Source organism: Cibotium barometz, chromosome 19 (genome assembly GCF_041138505.1).
Source record: "Cibotium barometz isolate CiBa-2024 chromosome 19, ASM4113850v1, whole genome shotgun sequence".
Classification (NCBI taxonomy): Eukaryota; Viridiplantae; Streptophyta; class Polypodiopsida; order Cyatheales; family Cibotiaceae; genus Cibotium; species Cibotium barometz.
Genome location: NC_141064.1, coordinates 3,985,065 through 4,004,147, shown reverse-complemented (window position 1 = coordinate 4,004,147; position 19,083 = coordinate 3,985,065). Strand labels below are relative to the sequence as shown.

The 19,083-nt window shown below is 39.5% G+C and overlaps 2 protein-coding genes across 2 annotated transcripts; one reads left to right on the top strand and one right to left on the bottom strand.

Annotated features, from left to right (window-relative positions):
• Window positions 1-4,080: 4,080 nt before the first annotated feature.
• Window positions 4,081-6,900, bottom strand: LOC147628114 (uncharacterized). Its single transcript, XM_086814077.1, has 4 exons — window positions 5,555-6,900; window positions 5,235-5,375; window positions 4,361-4,513; window positions 4,081-4,173 (listed from the first exon to the last, which is right to left on the bottom strand). The coding sequence occupies exons 1-4, from the start codon at window positions 6,680-6,682 to the stop codon at window positions 4,081-4,083; spliced, it is 1,515 nt and encodes a 504-aa protein (XP_086670203.1). The 5' UTR covers window positions 6,683-6,900.
• A 7,916-nt stretch (window positions 6,901-14,816) lies between these two features.
• LOC147628113 (low affinity inorganic phosphate transporter 1-like) lies at window positions 14,817-17,261 on the top strand. Its single transcript, XM_086813133.1, has 2 exons — window positions 14,817-14,957; window positions 15,199-17,261. The coding sequence occupies exon 2, from the start codon at window positions 15,278-15,280 to the stop codon at window positions 16,925-16,927; it is 1,650 nt and encodes a 549-aa protein (XP_086669259.1). The 5' UTR covers window positions 14,817-14,957; window positions 15,199-15,277; the 3' UTR covers window positions 16,928-17,261.
• Window positions 17,262-19,083: the final 1,822 nt, after the last annotated feature.

Genomic DNA, 19,083 nt, shown 5'->3' with positions numbered 1-19,083 from the left:
CTAAAAAGTTTAAGATGGTTTTCAAATGTTGCAATGTCATGCCTTCATACATTTTTTATATTAAAGAAGATGTCCTAAGCCTAATAATAAAGATAGGAACTAGAACAGACTGACAAGATTGACAAGGGTAGTGAGGAAGCTACACTCGAAAGTGGTGAGTCTAGGGCCTCACCAGCCCTGACTCGAGTCGTTCATCCGATAAGGTTAGAATCAATGGCCTGGGGGTGAATAGGCTAGCTGGTGAGAGATGCTAAAGCAAAGCGAACCCTTGGTGTGATGATGCTACCTTATTGGGTTCGATGCTCCTTGGCTGGGTCGATCCCATACTCCAAGTAGCATGTTTAAAACATGAAGAATAAGGGGAGCATGGTGGGCCAATGCTCTTTGGTGCGATGGAGGTGTGACAATGCTCTTTGGCTAGGTTAATCCCATACTCCAAGCATCATATTTAAAACATGAAGAATAAGGGGACATGTGGCTGATTTACATGCATATGGTTTGGTGGACTGAACGAGTTTGGTGCTTTCTATTTTTCAAATTCTATGTTGTTTGAAAGTTCTTGTAAGTACCTTGCATTATCATGTTATATAAAATATAGTATACGTGCATTGTTGTTTGATTTTTCCTACTTATTATATTCTCTTATGTGATATGATAAATGGAATCGATGCTATTTAGGTTTTTAAAATATTATCCATGCAGGTTCTTATGCTATGTGTTGCCCCCTTGGGCTCAATAATGGAATTCCAAGACTCAAGTGGAGGCAACCCACGTATGCTAAGTGGTTATGGATCCAAGGGCAAGTGGGTTAGGTCACTAGTGATATTAGAGTGGATCCAGTGGTGTTGCCCCCTTGGGCTCAATAATGGGATTCTAGGACTCAAGTGGAGGTAACCCACATATACTAAGTGGTTGTGGATCCAAGGGCAAGTAGGTTGGGTCACTGGTGATATTAGAGTGGACCCATGGTCATAAAAGAATGATGAGGCTAAGAATATTTATTGTTTATTTTTCAAGAATCATGGCTAGAATACCAAGTGATATCTTTTAAGAAGGCCTCTACAATGAGTGGGTCAATGACTTGAGCAAGGTATCGCATTCATACTGTTTCACTTGGGAATAACGGGTGTGTTGGTGTTGGACGTATATATGGGATGACCAGTACCATCTTTATGTCATGAAGATCCCCATAGGGGAGATAGAAATGCATGTCGAGAACAGTTATAAACTAGAAGAGTCTGGACTCGTAGAGATTATTACTAGGTTGCAAACTTTGATAATGCCTCAGAGAAGGATATCTTTTATAGAGAAATTTTCGAGCTTAGACAGCTCCTCCCCTTTCTTTTTTTTGTAAAAGAGGATGTTCACCTTTCTTTTTTTTGTAGAAGAGGATGTTCACCTTTCTTTTTTTTGTAGAAGAGGATGTTCACCTTTCTTTAATTTAGAAGAGGATGCCAAGTTATGCCAAGCCAAGCATTCACCTTTATTTTTTGTATTAATGGTGGAGAATTCAAAATCTCCATTGTCATTATGCATCTCCATTCTAAACCTCATGAAGAACTATTATGTCATCTACTCTTATCTATGCTGCTTCTCTAGGTTCACTTCTCATATTAGTTCTCATATTAGTTCTCCTGAACTTGAAGCTAGTTCTCCAAATTGAGCTTTTTGGTTATGATTATCATAGACAAGGATGACATAGCTAAAAACGATAATGTGGTAGAGGATGCTTATGTGGATTGCCATGAGGAGGTGGTGGAAGAGTCTCCTTATATGGAGAACCGTGAGTTTCCATTTGATCTAGGTGGTAAGTCAGCCCACGTGTGTTCTATATTGCACGATTCGCAAATGAGATGCAAGGGAGCCACTACCTTAAGGCTTCAAGGCACTATCTATGGAAGGGTGGCTCATATTTTGGTGGATTTGGGGAGCACAAATAGCTTTATAAACCTAAAGTCCATTAAAAATTTGAGATTATATCCCATTGAGCTTCCACATGCATGAAGAGTTCAAGTGGCAAATGATGGGGAGAATGAAGTTGCTACCATGTATTATCCTTCTTCTTCCATAGTTCTCTCTCCCCAATACTCCATGTAAGCTAACCTCATAATGTTGGAATTGAGGCCCATTGATTTGATATTGGGATGTGATTGGTTATGAGCACTTTGGTGGGTGAGTTCTCACATTGAACTTATCTCACGTGTACATGAGGTTTATGCATGGTGGATAGCTTGTAACACTCAATGATGACATTAGTTTTTCAAAGCTCTCCCTCATCACTTCCAAGTAATTGAAGAGGAAATGAAGAATATAAGCTCCATCTATGTGTTGCAACTCATTAAGGATGTTGAAAATTAGGGTGGACAACCCCTTGGCTCAGCTTTTGGAGGAGTGTAGGGATGTATTTCAGTCCCCTAAGTGTTTACCTCCCAAGAGAGATGTTGATTATATAGTTGATCTTAAGCCAAATGCTAAATTGGTTATTAATAAACCACCCTATAAACTCTTTAAGTTTGAGAGAGAGGAGGTTGCCAAGTCCAAGAACTCATGGAGATGTGGCTTGTACAACCAAATCAATCTCCATTTACCTCTCCCGTGTTATTGGTGAAGAAAAAGGATGGCACATATAGAATGTGCATTAATTATAGGAACTTTAACAAGCTCGCCATACTGCTATCCCATACCTAGGATTGATGATCTACTTGATAAGCTCAAGGGAGCTAAGTTGTTTTCCAAAATAGATCTCAAATGCGGGTATCACCAAATAAGGAAGGATGGGAATGAGATCAAGAAAGCTTTTTGCACAACTGATATAGAGGGCTTTTCCATTTCATGGCTATGCCCTTTGGTTTGTCAAATGCTCTCGCCACATTCCAAGAACTTATGAATAAGCTGCTTTAGCTCTTTCTCTTTTCTTTGATGACATCCTCATCTATAATAAGAGCAAAGAGGAGCATTTATCGCATGTAAAATAAGTGTTGAATGACTTGAGATAGCATGAATTATTTGCCAAAGAATGCAAATGTTCTTTCATGAAGCATGAGGTAATCACAAGTAATGAGTATCACTTGAGTTGTGCAATTCTCTCTCTTTCTCCATCCATGTCTATGTTCCCACACACCATGGCTTGATCTCCCCTTCCACTCTCATTCCTCTTGGGCCTGGCACCATGTTTTCCTACAAGATTATCCTACTACAACCGTATATGTCAAGATACAAAATTTCATATTTTCTTCTATTTCCCAAACATCGAGTTTGAAAACACAAGCAGGGCAGCTCAAACCTCGAGTTCCCACGCAGGTACATATGCAGCCGGTACACTTGCAGCAGGAATAGGTTCATACACAGCAGCCCACAACAGAAACATGACATTGACAGTCGGTATAAGTGTCCAATACCAATTACATCCGGTAAATCAGCTGATACATCAACCGTGTACACCGGTTTAGCAGGTACAAACAACAGCGCGATATCTGTCATTTGGCATTGGCTGTACGAAACTGTACAGACACGGCATGGCACTGGACAGACAGACATGCTTCAAGTGGCGATCCTCGCATGTTCATTCTAGGGATGCCCCCAGGCCTGAAATTTGACTCCCTATGCTAGGCATCATAAAAATTTTAATGACACCTTAGCAACCTATACTAGGCATCAAATGACGTCTTCGGGAACCTAGACGGGCTTCGAGTCACTTTCGATTACGTACACAATTCTCGATTCTAAATTTGAGCTATCAGAAAAAGAATATGTAAAGAGAACTACTCGGTAGATTTGTTTATGAGCCCACCAAAATGAGAAGACAATATTTCAATGCTCGACACACTAACTGTTCTAATTGCTAACAAACCCGATAGCCATGCTTGAGACTACGTGCCTTGAATTAATGTGCCAACAATGTAAATAATGGACTGCAGATAACTATATCAATGCACGCATTGAATTTCTTTCATTGCTTAGTAGCATACATTATGTGGCACATCCATTCCTGCTAAAGGGGAATGGAAAGGTGTTGGTATTATGAGCAACGATGCCTAAGCATGAACATAACAACTACAATGGACAGAATTGTATTAGAGTTCAAGAGCAGAAGCATCGAATTTGAAAGTTTTGTGCCTTTAAACCCATGATGAACTTAGCCCACCATTTTCCAGTAATACAAACATCTCGCACCTGTTCAGAGATGAAACAAGGAATTTAGCACGAGCGTGTAACAACCTCGAGCAAGGAGAGATGCATCCAGGAAGACGATAAGGTAGTCGAGGAGCTGAGCTGCACCAGCCAACAGAGAAGCAGTTGTAAGGCCATTAGTTGTTGAGAAGGTCAGTTACCACCAAACAAGATAGCCAGTTTCACACACCTTTCCAATAGCAGCTGCTGTGTTTCCTGCAGCATCCAAGGCATCAGTTCGCTCACGTTTTCCGTGGCTCATTCCTGCCATTTCCGTGATGCCATCGACATTATCACTAATAGGTCCATAGGCCCAAAAAACACCATCACAACAGCTCTCAAACTGCAAAAACAAACCAGTATAACAACTCGCAAAACAATTAATAATCTTGCCAAGAGGCAAAAGCATAAACATGTTGACAATAAAAGAAACAACAACAAATGTGTCGAAATCCAGCAAATTAGTGAAAATCTTGCCAAGCTTTTCATTATGAAAATATCGAGTCTGAGCCAAGAAGTATAGAACAACAGATTGGCTGAAGCAATTACTTTTTCCAAGATGTTTTCAATGTTGTCCAACAAATCATCAAACCATCAACAACTAAAATACGAATTGCAAAGACCAGCATACTTATGCAAAATGATCATAATCCATCACATACTCTCCTTGCTTTCATATCTTTCTACATGTCATGAACACATGCCCAATCCACATCATTGACATCTGGTCCAAGAAGTGAAATTCTCATCAATGCCTCAAGAGTCTTTACATCTAAACATTGGCGTTGATATGTCATAATGACATTTTGCTTAGAGAATCCTCGCTCACATGAAACTCATGAGGTTGGTATCACCAACATGATTTGCCAAAGCTTCATCATGTTTGGATATGTGTTTTGCCATTCTATATTGGTAGAAAAGACACGCCAAGCATCCATCATATTCATACCCTCACAACCATAATACAACACATCTGTAAATGACAATAACTCATTCTTGCAAGCTTGCTTATCCACAAGAAACCCTCCAAATCTGTTCAACAATTCATCAAGCCATTTGGTTACCTTCTCCTCCCTTTCTGAAGTATCACGCGGCCTTTTTGCATCACGAGGATAATATTGTGGGCTAAACAACTTCACAGCATTGAACAAAAATACATCTGGAAATCTTTCATTTATGCAATCAATGACCTTTTGCACAAAACTCTTCGCAAGATCAACACAAGTCATTACATCACCCGTAAAGGGATCTAAGGGAATCCCTTTTTTATCCTTGCTTGGAATTCTCGCATAAGAAAGCGCATGTGCATATTTTTCCCTCCTCATTTACATTTGCAAAACTCCACTTTCGGTGTCAGACATGAACTTCTTGAGGTATAGACTACCTTTTCCAAACTCTTGCACAGCAAAAACTTTCTCCTCAACGAAGCTATACATACATCAATGCATGTACTAATGGAAGACATGTCAACAATATCTGCCTGGAATTGCTGGCTCAACATGTTCATGTCATGCAAAACATCGGCAAGCATGTGAATGCAAAAAAGAACCTTATATGTTTTCAGCTTTGCATACCAATCAGGTGCACCTTCTTGCCAAATGCTAAGAATTGCAGGCACCAGCTGAGTCAATCTAATCATGACATTACCTCTTGCTAACCATCTTACATCATGTATTTGAAGCACCTCAAGAGCTTGCAGATTCATCTCCTTAAGCAAATCTTGAAACTTCGAATGTCGTATGCTAGAAGCAGCTATCCAAGAATAAACCTTGTTAGCAACCTTATCAATATATGAAAGACAACGAAAATGTTTTGCTGCATCTGCAACAGCAAGAGCTTCCCTATGTGCAATACAATGAATGCTTGTAAGATGGGGAATATCACGCTTCAACTTTGCTACCAAACCTTCATTACAACCAAGCATGGAGCTATCGCCATCAGTAGCAATGCCCACCATGCGATGCTTCTCAAGTCCAAATTCAACCAACACTTTACTCAATTCATCATACTTGGTTTGTGCACAACCATCAGATACAGGAAGCAGACGTGCAAACTCTATTTTGCTCAATCCCTTTCCATTCAATGGTATAAAGCAAAAATATACAATCAAATGTTTCTCCATACCTCTGTCTGTTGATTCATCTAGTGTAACACCATAAAAAGGACTCTGTAGCAATTCAGCAAGATGACGATTTTTTATGTATTCAGAAATGCAAAACATGAAGTCTTTTCCGGCTACTCTATTTGTGTAAGAAGAGTAGTCGTTTCGTTTAGGCATGCTTTCCAAACCCAAGGCATAAGCAAGGTCGCATAGTTTCTCATACTTCCTCAAGGCCAGGTCTTCTCTCGCATTGAAGTATGCAAGTTTCATAACTGTTATTACTCTAGAGGTATTTCTACATGTCATCACTTCCATGTGTGCAGGCAATTGTACGCCACTCTCACTACGAAATCGTGATGCAGCCCATGCATGTTCTTTAGACTTTCTATGCTTTCTAATTGCACTCAACATAATCGTCTTGCACAGCCATTACCTCTACCCCAAGGACCTTTTAGTTTGTACTGCTCACACCAAAGGCATTTCATAAACTCCTGTCTACCACGGACTATGTGCTTAAGAAAAGCATACTTACGTGTCCACTCTTGCCGAAACTTACGTATTGAACCTTTCTTCTCTGTTTGTGTTGCTTTGCTCTCTTCCGTGCCTATCGAAGTCGCATTGAGAGCTTCCTCTTGGGTGCTTTCTTCCTCCCAAAATCTCCAAATCTATACCAAGCTCATCCTCAAACTCCTCTACTTCTGGATCATCATACTCGTCATCATCCTTAGAGTCTCCACTGGAACCAAATAGCTCCTCCATGACTTCTTCGGTTACCGTTTTCTTTTTCGGTCTCTCTACATTCATAATGTTATTCACTCTCTTGTTGCCAAATAATTGCACAAGAGTAGGTTGAAACACCTGCAATTATTTTAACATTGTACATTAATGACCAACCTAAAACCCAAATACTAATGATTAGCACCAAAGCATATCAAAATCAATCAACACAACTTGTCAACTAAAACTAATAGCATGTCAACTTACCTTTTCACATTTGCTGCTATTAGCCATGCCCTTGGATTTTGAGGGTGCACCAAAAGTAGTAGACACAAACATATTGGGAACTGCAAACAAGTAAGATGAGCCATCAATTTGCTTCCAATGTCTTTGTCTCTCTATCTCTCCACGCATACACATACACAGTGTAAAATATAAACAGCAAATGTAAATTTTCACACCTCAAATGCCAAATAGGCCAATGTGAAAATTTGCAGGCTGCAGTCTCTGGAGCCTGGAGGGGAGCCTGGAGGGGAGCCTGGAGGGGAGCCTGAAACGGATAAGAGGAGGATAGCTAACCTGCAATAATACCGGCAGATCTTGGCATCCATATACAGACCTTGGTATTTTTTAAAGGGGCCCCCATTTAAGCTTTTCATGCATTCACATTTGGCTACCAGTCAATCAGCAGCTTGTAACAGTGCCAGCCATAAATTATATCTTATACAGCTAGACTTTGTGTACGTGTGGTGGTTAGTAGTTTTCGCTCTATTATATCAGTCACCACATGCAACAACAACGAAGACAAGCCCAAATGGTTTGTAAAAACACTCAAGAAACGCAAATGAGCATCCAAATCAAGGCTAGCATGGGCAGCCACTAAGCACTCCATTCATGATGTGGATTAGGCATTATTGTGAGTACTCTGGAACATTAGATACAATAAAACCATGTTTATAATGAGAGAGAAGAAAATATTCTGAGGTTGTGGAGTACCTGACACACAAAATACGCTGTGCATATCTCATACACGAGCTTGCAAGCATTGAATTTATTTCAATAACATGTCATCTGTAAAGGAAATAAAGTTTCATGCAACCACACAGCTATATTACCTACTGTACAAATTCGGGCCGGCGGCACTGGGCGGTCGGACCAGCCAGAGTGGTTGGGAACCTGATGTTTGGCGCGAGGAGGGCGGCAGCGTCGTATGAGAGCGAAGAAGCGCCTGCTGAGGTGGATGTATGCTTTACACGAGGCAGCGTCGAGCGGATAAGCAGTGGGCTTTAGCGTGTGGGTAGCGTCGAGAGTCGAGAGTATATATTTTGGGATTCCAGAATCAGAGGACTCGAGCGTCGAGCATTCGAGCGGATAAGCAACGACCGTCTCAGATACGCGCTCGCAAAGAGGGAAAAAATAAGACTGGAGGAAAATATAAAGAATATCCGATTACAGTAGCTAAACTTTTTATATATTATTTAAGGAAAATCGAAAAAAAACTAATAAATTCGTTATACATATAGGTTTTAAAAAAATTACATCGCGGAAGACTTTTATATTATATTTTTTTGTATGCAGCCGAGAAAATAACAGTAGCGAAGAGTTTTATAGGAAAATCGAAGACATAGGGTAAAACTTAAAAAAAAACTATTTGGGCTGTGCGGCCGCCGTCCAATGGGCATGAAGTTTGAAAATCTTAGGATGTATTATAAACATATTTATGTGATTATTATATATATGTATATGTTATATACGCTTGACCCCTAAGGGTCAAAAATAGGGTGTCATTTGACACCTTAGCTTCTATTTAAAGATTTCACTTTGACACCTTTTCGTTAATCTACAGGCGTATTTTGACACCCAAATTGGCTCTTGAAGCCCAAATTGGGAGTCAAATTTCCGGCCTGGATGCCCCCGAACTGTGCTGGCTGCAAAAATTAACGCATCACAGTGTTCTCTTGGTCGCCATCTGCTGCTAGCTTTCCCTTCCAGCATCTCCTTGTAAGCCAAACCTTGTACCTTTGAAATATTCTTTGCTTAATGAAAAAAAAAATGGGGGGGAGGGGGGGGATTCTTTCGGCCCATTTTTACATTATCGCGTTGTGGCTTTTAACCAATTGTTGTAATGGACAAAGTGGTGTGAAATTCCAGATTGAGTTACAATAACATTGGTATTAGAGCACTAGGTGCTTCAACTAGATTTATGGTGATGGAGTGCAAAAAAGCTCAAGCTATAGGATATAATGACACTTTATAGTGGATACATAAGTCCAAGCGGCGGAACACTTTATAGTGGGACATTGTTGCTAGATTAGCTTTGAGCTTGTGCAAGGATAGCCATAATTTTTTTGGATGGTTTGTTTGAAGCTCTAGGGAAACCCATAAGAGCCGTTAGTGGTGCTTCAGAAACATTGAACTCGGTGGCAACCTTTTCTATGGAGTAGATGTAAAAGATGGTTCAGGAGATGGTGGCCAACGCCATCTCTTCTTTCCTTCCCAATGGTTTTTCAACTACCCTCAATTTTTTGCCAACAACACGTGAGTGCTAACAATGGAGACTTAAATACATAATCAACACTAACCTTAATGATCTAGCAAACATACTAGGCTAAGAGAGAGAGAGAGAGACAAGAGGTGTAACCCTACTCTATAGTATATCGCAAAAGATATACTATAGAGGTGTAACCCTACTCTATAGTATATCGCAAAAGATGCTCATATATACAATGGTTCTTGGATCTAAATTAAGATCCTACTCATGCATGCCTATCTATTAAAAACAGTGTCTAATTGAATTTACAACTTATCTTTAAATGGGTTTTCTTCTCGTTGTGTTGACAACAGCTTGCGTGGATCTCTCTCCTTTTGTGTTCTTGTATTAGTCACCTTCTTGCTGCCTTAAGTTATCTTGTAGAACTCACACAACATCATATGCAAGCACCTAAGACCCTATAAAAGGGGTAGGTCGAGGGTAGTAGAGGAGATACTTTCTCTACCTGCGAAAGCTTGAAGATGCTTATAGCTCAGCTTTGTTCATCGCTTTCTTGGTATAGCTTGGGCATGGTCATGAGAAAAATCATTCATGTGATTAGTCCCAACTTTATCAAAATCAACATAACAATCCATTTTTTAAATGGGAGTACTACACTTGACACAAGATAATGGACTCTTGAGAGAGAATGAGGTGGATGGCCGTGAGATATTGGACTCTTGAGAGATAATGAGGTCACAATAAATGTGTGAGCAGTCGGGTGGGATTGTTATATATCCTAGAAAGCCATTGTGAATTGAGTTCTCGTAGTAGTGATACTGTGATTTCCTAGTGACTTTTGTCTCTTCCAAGAATTGTTCCTACTTGATGGTCACCATCCTATCACTTCTGCTAAATGCTCAATTATTTTTTGTTAATGCATAGAGGAAAATATGTAATATTTTATGCATATAGCATTAGTTCATGCATATCATTCAAGGCTTAAATTTGATTTGGATCTTCACCAATCATTGTAATATTACGTAAAGAGTCTCTCTCTTCTCCTTCTCTGCATCATGTTTGTGCATATGGTTAGCATTGGATAGGAAGGATTTATTTAAGCTTTTGGAAAAATATTCTTTTATTTTTTTGTAAAGGGAAAGCCCATGCAAGAGCGTGCAACTATTTTTGACATGTGAGCTATTTTTGTTAATAAAGACATAAATACCCAAGAAGTGGGAGCATGCCGACACTTCTTGGGGGGATAGATTGCACCCACTACTTGTGTTTTGTGTGTGGTGAATTATATTATTCCAGTGTTTACGTTCATCTTCTTATGTTTGTTTTATTTTTTCTCTATTCAATTAATTTGTTATTGAGAGAATTTGGTTTAAGCTTGAACTTGGAAAAAGATTCTTGTTTCAATGGTATCAGAGCTTTGCAAGTATAAAGGACACCTCTTCAAGGTTTTAAATCAAAAATATATTTTTGAAGTGATTCAAAAATTCAAAGCAAACAACTCATCAGCTCAAGGTAAGTTTCTCTTAGCGTGATATCAATACTCACTTTATATTTTTCTTTATGATGTCAAGTTTTACTTGAATTGTTATTTCTAGTACTATTTCAATAGCAACTTTAAAATCTAACCTTAGTTATTATTTTCCTCTTTTTCTTCAATATTTAATTTTTAATTAAGAAGTTTATATGTCGTATGCATAGAAAGTATATAGATTCACATGTTCTTGGAGTGTTAGAATGATTTTTGCCAAATAATTTCAACCACACGATAATAGTGAGACATGTATTCTCTACCATTTTTCTCATAAAAAATATTTATTATTTCTTAAGTTTCAGCTATGACAAATTTACTGCAACTCCCCACAATACAAGAACATATTGACTGAAATGGATCTAGACTAAGAATCAAGAAATCAAACACACAAAAGACCAATTCTAGCATCCATTTGATGGGAAATAAGAATACATGAGAAACGCATGAGATTATGAAGAAAATAGAGAAAATCCATATGCACATGTAGCAAAGGAGGAATGTACATAAGGCCTAAGTGATTTAACCTCTCACCATAAGGATGGCTATCAAGCTTGCCATGAGACCTAGACCATGAATAGCCATCTCCAAGAAAGGAGCCAAGAGTACATGTAGATGTTCAAGTTATGAATGACTAAAAAGATCCCTACAATGAACCCAAGGTCCTATTTATAGTAGCCTTGTTTATGGCCCATTATTGACATATTTTGACCTTAGCTTGTGCTTCATTACAAACCATCCCCTCTCAAATATTTTGTCCTCAAAATCATACAAGATATCTACAATTCAACATAACCTCAAATGAAATCAATGGGAAGTGGTGAAGGTTCTAGATATGCTCTCCAAATGTAAGAAAGTCCATGAGACTTCATCTCCGATGCATATGTGTGGAGCTGTTATGGGAAACCCTTATTGTAGATGAAATCCTTTGAAACATTCTTCATGAAAACTCCATGAAATAGGCCACAAATGATGCATACACTTTAGTCAAGCATGTCCCGCATCATATTCTTCCATTGTGATGACCATTGAATCTTGTTGGAGTAGAGCAATGACCCCAACAATGGACCTCAACAAAACTATCCAGAAATTATAGCATGCCTATAATCTCAAGTATTGCCCATTTTCTCCATACAAGTCATGCCACTTGGTCAAGCAACACCTTCCTCAAGTAGGCCATATTGTTGCTGCACATACTTCAAAGATTGCCAAGTAGCCTCATCCATGGGCAATTGCTTCCACTTTACAAGGAATTCATGAGGTAATCCATAGAATTGCATGACTGCGTGGACACAAAATATAAATCCAAGCCATGTAGAATCCAAAGCAATGGCTATCAAACTTCCTGGATCGATAGAGAATAGAGAAAGACCATGTCCGTGACGCGACTAGCCAATCCTCCTGGGTTGAATGGATAACCACAATGTAGATCATCCAATTATGAAACAAATGTGTGACCTCTCGGATCAGAAGGAAGACATAACGGCACATCCAATAATCCGGATTGACCTCCCGGATCAAATGGAAGATATAACAGCACATCCAACAATCCGGAACATAAATCCAATAGCACCTCGGTAAGAGGAACTCCATCATCAATGGTTGTTGCACTGAATCCTCCTATCTCATAGGAATCCTGACTAATAGCCACACCATGTTATGGTGTACCATGGTGTCCCACAGAATCATATATCATAGGAATCCTGACTAATAGCCACACCATGTTGTGGTGTACCATGGCGTCCCACATAATCATATATCATGTATCTCAAGTGACATAAGATGCATGTGAAAGTGAATGCTCCATTCCCATAGATCATAGAATCATATTGGCATCCACAAAATATAAAGGCACATGCCTCATAAGTAGCATCCCCATAAGCATAGGTGTCATCCTCAAGATCAGCATGTTTGATACCAATGCATACTTCATCATCAACATGTATAACATGCGCAAAATCCATGTGATAGTCATGATCAATAGGAGGAGAATATGTCACCTCGAGACTATCATCATCTCCATGAACAACATGGGTGCTACCCTGATCATTAACACATGTATAGACGATCTCGTCATGAGAAAGTCTTCTCTCATTTGCATCAAGATCCACATCCTTCAAGTCCCCATAGCCAAATAATAGACCATCATATGTCATCCAATCCAGACTTGAGAATGGATCATACAATGCATTCCCATAGACCTTCCATGAGTCTCTCAATGCATCACCCAATGCATAATTATCTAAAGCATAGTCATCATGTATATCATCAATACATGAGTCATCATCCCTTGTGTCAACAGCAAGTGCATGCACATCTAAAACATCCTTAATGATCATGTCTTCATGATTTCGTAGCATCATATCATAAGCTGAAAATGTATCAATCAAAGCACTTATAAAAGTGATCCAAGCATTTCCATTTTCAACTTGTGTATTTCCATTGACCATGCACGCATTGGTGATCGCTTGTTGAGAAAGAACCAGCATCGAGATATCCTTGTCCACAAATTACAGCAAGTGTCTCATCCACTTCAACACCTACAATGTGCATAAAGACCCATATAGTCATACTCTATGCAATGACTAAATGTGATAGTGAATGGAAGTCCTCTTTTGCATTTTCTCAAGCCAAAATCTTACAACATTGAGTGCATAGTAGATCTTCTATCCCCGCTCAAAGCAAGGACAAGACCAAGTGTAGGTATCAACAATTCACATATATTACCCTTGTTTATCTTGGGTTCACTTGTATAGGTTTTAACATCAATCATTGCACATCGTCTCCTTCTAATCACTCCCTTTGAAGAAAATAGTGTTTGACTATGTGCCTCATTGCTAGGCAAGGATAAAGTATATTATAGATCCTTTCATTTCTTGCACAACTCTACTTAAGCGGCATTAAAGGACCTTATTGGACTACTAAATTATTCACTATAAATGTTTTGAATTGTTGCAAGAGAACCATCGCCTTTTGCTTGTATTACATCAAACCCATTGCCTCTTACTTGCATTAAAGATAAACCTTGCATAGATGTACTCGAAACATTTGCACCAACTTGATACATAGGTATATCAAACTCATTTATCCCACCTTGTTGCATAGGCATCCTCAATGCACTTGTCCCCTCTTGGTGTATCAATGGTGGTAGCGAATTCTTCTTCCTAAACATAGAACCACAACTTCGATCACCTTATTGCAAATTAGCTTGAAGGCCATGTATTTTATTTACATGTGAAGTTTTAACAAGAGATCCATAAGCTTGCGATTTGACTATCATAGCTTGAGACCTTTGTCTCCTTGTATCAAAGAAGTCTGGCCCAGAGAACATCCAAGTGCTCATTTCTCCTCCAACATTAGGCATTGATAATGTATAGCTCCTTGCTTGCATTGCATCAACATCCTCTTCATCACTATCCTCATCATCAATTGAATTTGTAAGATCACTCTCAATTGAGTTCCAACCACCATTGCTAAGAGTGATCTCATAGGAAAAATCATAGCCAACTTGATTATTGTAGGCATAAGCATCAAAATCCATACCTCTCATATGCCCTTGATGATCACTAGTGCTAGAATTGAGGATTGCATGTAAGAATTGACAAATTGAGCAAAGTCTTTGTACTCCTTAATAAAAGAAAAATGACATCATGATATAGCACACACTATGGGAAGGCTAAGGCAAGTAGTGTTGATGCTTGGAACAAGTCAGAGTCTCTTTAGAAGTTGCGGGCGCGCGTCGACAAGTAGTAGTAGTAGTAGGTGGTAATGATAGAGAAGAGGGTTGGTGAAAGACCACCGAAAGTCAAAAATTGAGCTGGACTTTTGTGAACAACGTCGCGTTCGTTCGGTCAAGGCTGCAGAGCTCGCGTTGGACCACCAGCAGCTGCTAGCCTTCCTGTGTACACACCCACACCCACACACAGAGTCTGGACTCTATATATCGGCAGGTAACACCACCTTTCTCCTATCAATATTTTATATGCCCCAAAGCAATATTTTAGACGCAGAACTTGCTTTCTTGCTTCCTCACGTTTCGTCTCAAAGCTTGGCTTTATTTATTAATAGTTTGGGAGGTTTTGAAGTTAGAGAGAGTGTGGGTGGGTAGAGAAAATCTGGGGGTGTTGTGTGCTTGACATAAGCTTTTTTATCTACACTTACCATTTCGATGTTTTCTGCACCATTTCTTAGGTGGAGGAGGACTCATGCTTGAGCTTACCGTGGTCTATCAACTACTGAGGCTTTAAAGGCTTACATACCATTTGCAGTGATGGGGAAAGAGCAACTAGAAGTGCTCTCAGCCTTAGATAGGGCTAAGACACAAGTGTACCATTTCACAGCCATTGTGATAGCGGGCATGGGATTTTTCACTGATGCCTATGACCTCTTCTGCATCTCCACAGTGATAAAGCTTCTCGGCCGGCTATACTACTATGACCCGTCTACGGGTAAACCTGGTGTTTTACCGCCGGGTGTATATGCCTCTGTGACAGGTGTTGCCCTGTGTGGAACCTTGCTGGGACAGCTCTTCTTCGGCTGGCTCGGAGACAAGTTGGGAAGGAAGAAAGTGTACGGCATCACCCTCATGATCATGATCATCAGCTCCATTGCATGTGGCCTGTCTTTTGGCAGCACTGCCAAGTCTGTCGTGACCACCCTATGCTTCTTTAGGTTTTGGCTTGGGTTTGGCATAGGCGGAGATTACCCTCTCTCTGCCACCATCATGTCTGAGTATGCCAACAAGCGCACCCGTGGCGCCTTCATTGCTGCCGTTTTTGCCATGCAAGGCTTTGGGATTCTTGGAGGAGCCACAGTGTCCATCATTGTCTCAGCAGCTTTTAATAATGCATACCACAGGCCTCCTTTCTCTGTAGACCAGATCAGGTCTACACCTCCACAAGCTGACTTTGTGTGGAGGATCATCTTTATGCTGGGTGCAATTCCAGCTGCATTGACTTACTATTGGCGAATGAAGATGCCAGAGACTGCTCGCTACACGGCATTGGTAGCTGGGAATGCCAAACAGGCAGCCTATGATATGACCAAGGTGTTGGCAGTGGAATTGCCGAGTGAGCAGGAGAAGGTAGATCAGATAGTGTCGGCCGAATCATATGGCTTGTTCTCTGCAGAGTTTGTGAGAAGGCACGGAGCCCACTTGCTTGGCACTGCCACTACTTGGTTTCTGCTGGATGTTGCATTCTACAGCCAGAATTTGTTTCAGAAGGATGTCTTCACTGCAGTAGGATGGCTACCCCAAGGGCCCCAAATGAGTGCCTTGGAGGAAGTATACAAGATTTCAAGGGCCCAAGCTCTCATTGCTCTTTGCTCAACTGTTCCGGGATACTGGTTCACAGTTGCAACCATTGATTACCTTGGACGGTTTTTCATCCAGCTCATGGGTTTTGCCATGATGACAGCCTTCATGTTTGGCCTCTCCATCCCCTATATTAAGCTGAGGGGAATTGAATGCTCTACTGGTTACTGCAATGGTCATCACATGACCTTCATTGTTCTCTATGCCTTCACCTTCTTCTTCTCCAACTTTGGCCCAAACAGCACAACTTTCGTAGTTCCTGCAGAGGTCTTTCCAGCAAGGCTGCGTTCGACATGCCATGGCATTTCTGCTGCAGCTGGCAAGCTTGGTGCAATAGTTGGTACTTTTGGATTTCTTTATGCATCACAGGATTCACGCAAAGGTAAGCAAGATGCAGGGTATCCAACTGGTATTGGTATCAGGAACTGTCTGATCATATTGGCCTGTGTCAATGCCTTGGGTGGCTTCTTCACATTCCTTGTACCGGAAACAAAGGGAAAATCTCTTGAAGACCTCTCTGGTGAGAATGATGATCTTGATGGATGTGTGGAGGGGATGAATATGATGAGGTCTCAAAGCAAGACACTACCAGATGTTGAGCTGTAGGATGAAGTAGTAGTGCAAATACAGTCCCCATGCATAGTACCTTACTGTTGATGCTTTTCACTTTTATCTAGAACATACATACATATTTCTGTATTATTGTTGCACGGGAAATATTCTCTGCCAGAAGATGAAATCAGTCCTGCCTTCCTGCACTTTTGGAATCAGGACCGTGTACTTACTAGTAGTATCACAGAGTTATTAGTAGTGTGTGTGTGTAAGGGCCAAAATAAATATATCGACCGTTTCACTAACATTTTGTAAAGGTTGGAAGCATATATATATATATATATATATATATATGATATAATATGAAGCTTCTTCACATTTATCTAGTTAACGGCTTGATTATGTGATATATATATATATATATATATATATATATATATATATATATATATATATATATATATATATATATATATATATATATATGATATAATATGAAGCTTCTTCACATTTATCTAGTTAACGGCTTGATTATGTGATCCTAGTAGTTTTACCATTTGCCATTCAGGGAGGGTGCCATTGAGATCAATTCACAAGTTGTGAAAGTAGATGTGATTTTTTCGGATTTGTCTAATGTAGGTCCCTCCTCCCTCGAAAAAAACACACACACACACACACACACACACACTTACTTTTTGATGTGATTGCGCGGCGGCAGTTCTTGTTAATATTTAGAAGCGCAACAATCAATGCCTCTTCTTTCTTGTGTGATCCCCACATGGAAGGAAGGGAGTGTCCGAAGCAGGGCTTACGGAAGCTCTAGAAACCTACAAAGCCGGTACTCCACAAAGGAAGGTTGATCCAAGGTAAAAAACACAAACCAGTAAGTTGTGGTCAAATTTCATTCCTTAAGAAGGAGCTTTTTAATATTGTGTAGTGTTGTAAAACTTTGTGAACTTACAATGCTTTATCCATTTCTCTTTTCTTCTTCCTCGTGTATATATGGCAAGGACTGCTTCAAATAAGCTATGTATGGCAAGAAGTTCCTCAAGAAGGCTATGTATGACAATACCTTCATGGTTGTGGTTTCATATTTTCAACATCCAAGAACTTAAGTCAGATCTTGAAAGTAGTAGTTAGTTCCAAAAAAGAGTTTTATATAATTTTCTTCTAGAAGTATACCTTTATCATTAGCCCTTTTTGTTACAGTAAGGTTGTAGCTCACTTATCGTCTGGTAGCGAAGTCCTTATTAATTGATTTTAATCAAAAGATGTGACATTCCAATTTTTATTGCTAAGACATTTCTTCAATAGAAATCCTTAACCTTAAGATTTTAAGACTCGTATAACTTGGTCAAGATGGAACTTTTTTGATATGTCCTTGGGTAGTCTATGTGTTCACTTGGTTATGAGTACTACATTAAAACTCATTGTATAATTCCCAATCATTACTTTTTCATGGGTTTACATTTTCTATACGTAGTTGAAAATAAGCAATGTTGACAATCTCCCTCTTTTATTCTATTTTACACGTGTTTTTCTTCTAGTGATTCTCTCTATTCATTATCTCTCTCTCTCTCTCTCTCTCTCTCTCTCTCTCTCTCGCAGACCCACTTCACTTCAAGGAAAATAGAGAAATTAGAGACTTGCAAGATAATATATTATTCAACAACCACAAGTTCAAACATATTCAAGAATTGAATAAATTACATGAAAAAATACTTAGCTCATGAAAACGACTCAACATTGGGTGCAATCTTTCTCTCTCATGTGTGTGGCCTCCCTCAACACATGAGTATTTACGTAATTTCATTCCAAGAATAGGCCATAGTCTCCAAAAATACAAAAAGGTGCTTCTCCTTGCATGACACTCACTTATGCTCAAAATAGAGTGTCTCGATAAATTGGGGCTAGGGCTAAAGCATATCAAGCTTTACAAAAGTATTAAAGTTTAAGTCTAAGCTTGATAAATCTAAGCTTCCAAAATAAGTCAAAATATACACAAGCTAGCACATATATATACAAAGTTTGTTTACAAAAATATGTGCCAACAAATAATGTTTTGTGCACCCTCCTCAATCTTTTGAATCCTCTTTACCTACAAAAATAATCAATAATAAATTGGTAAACAAATATTCCACAAATATACAAACCATCACCACACACATATTTGCCAGGTGTAAGTAACCCAGGAGTCACTCTTTCATACA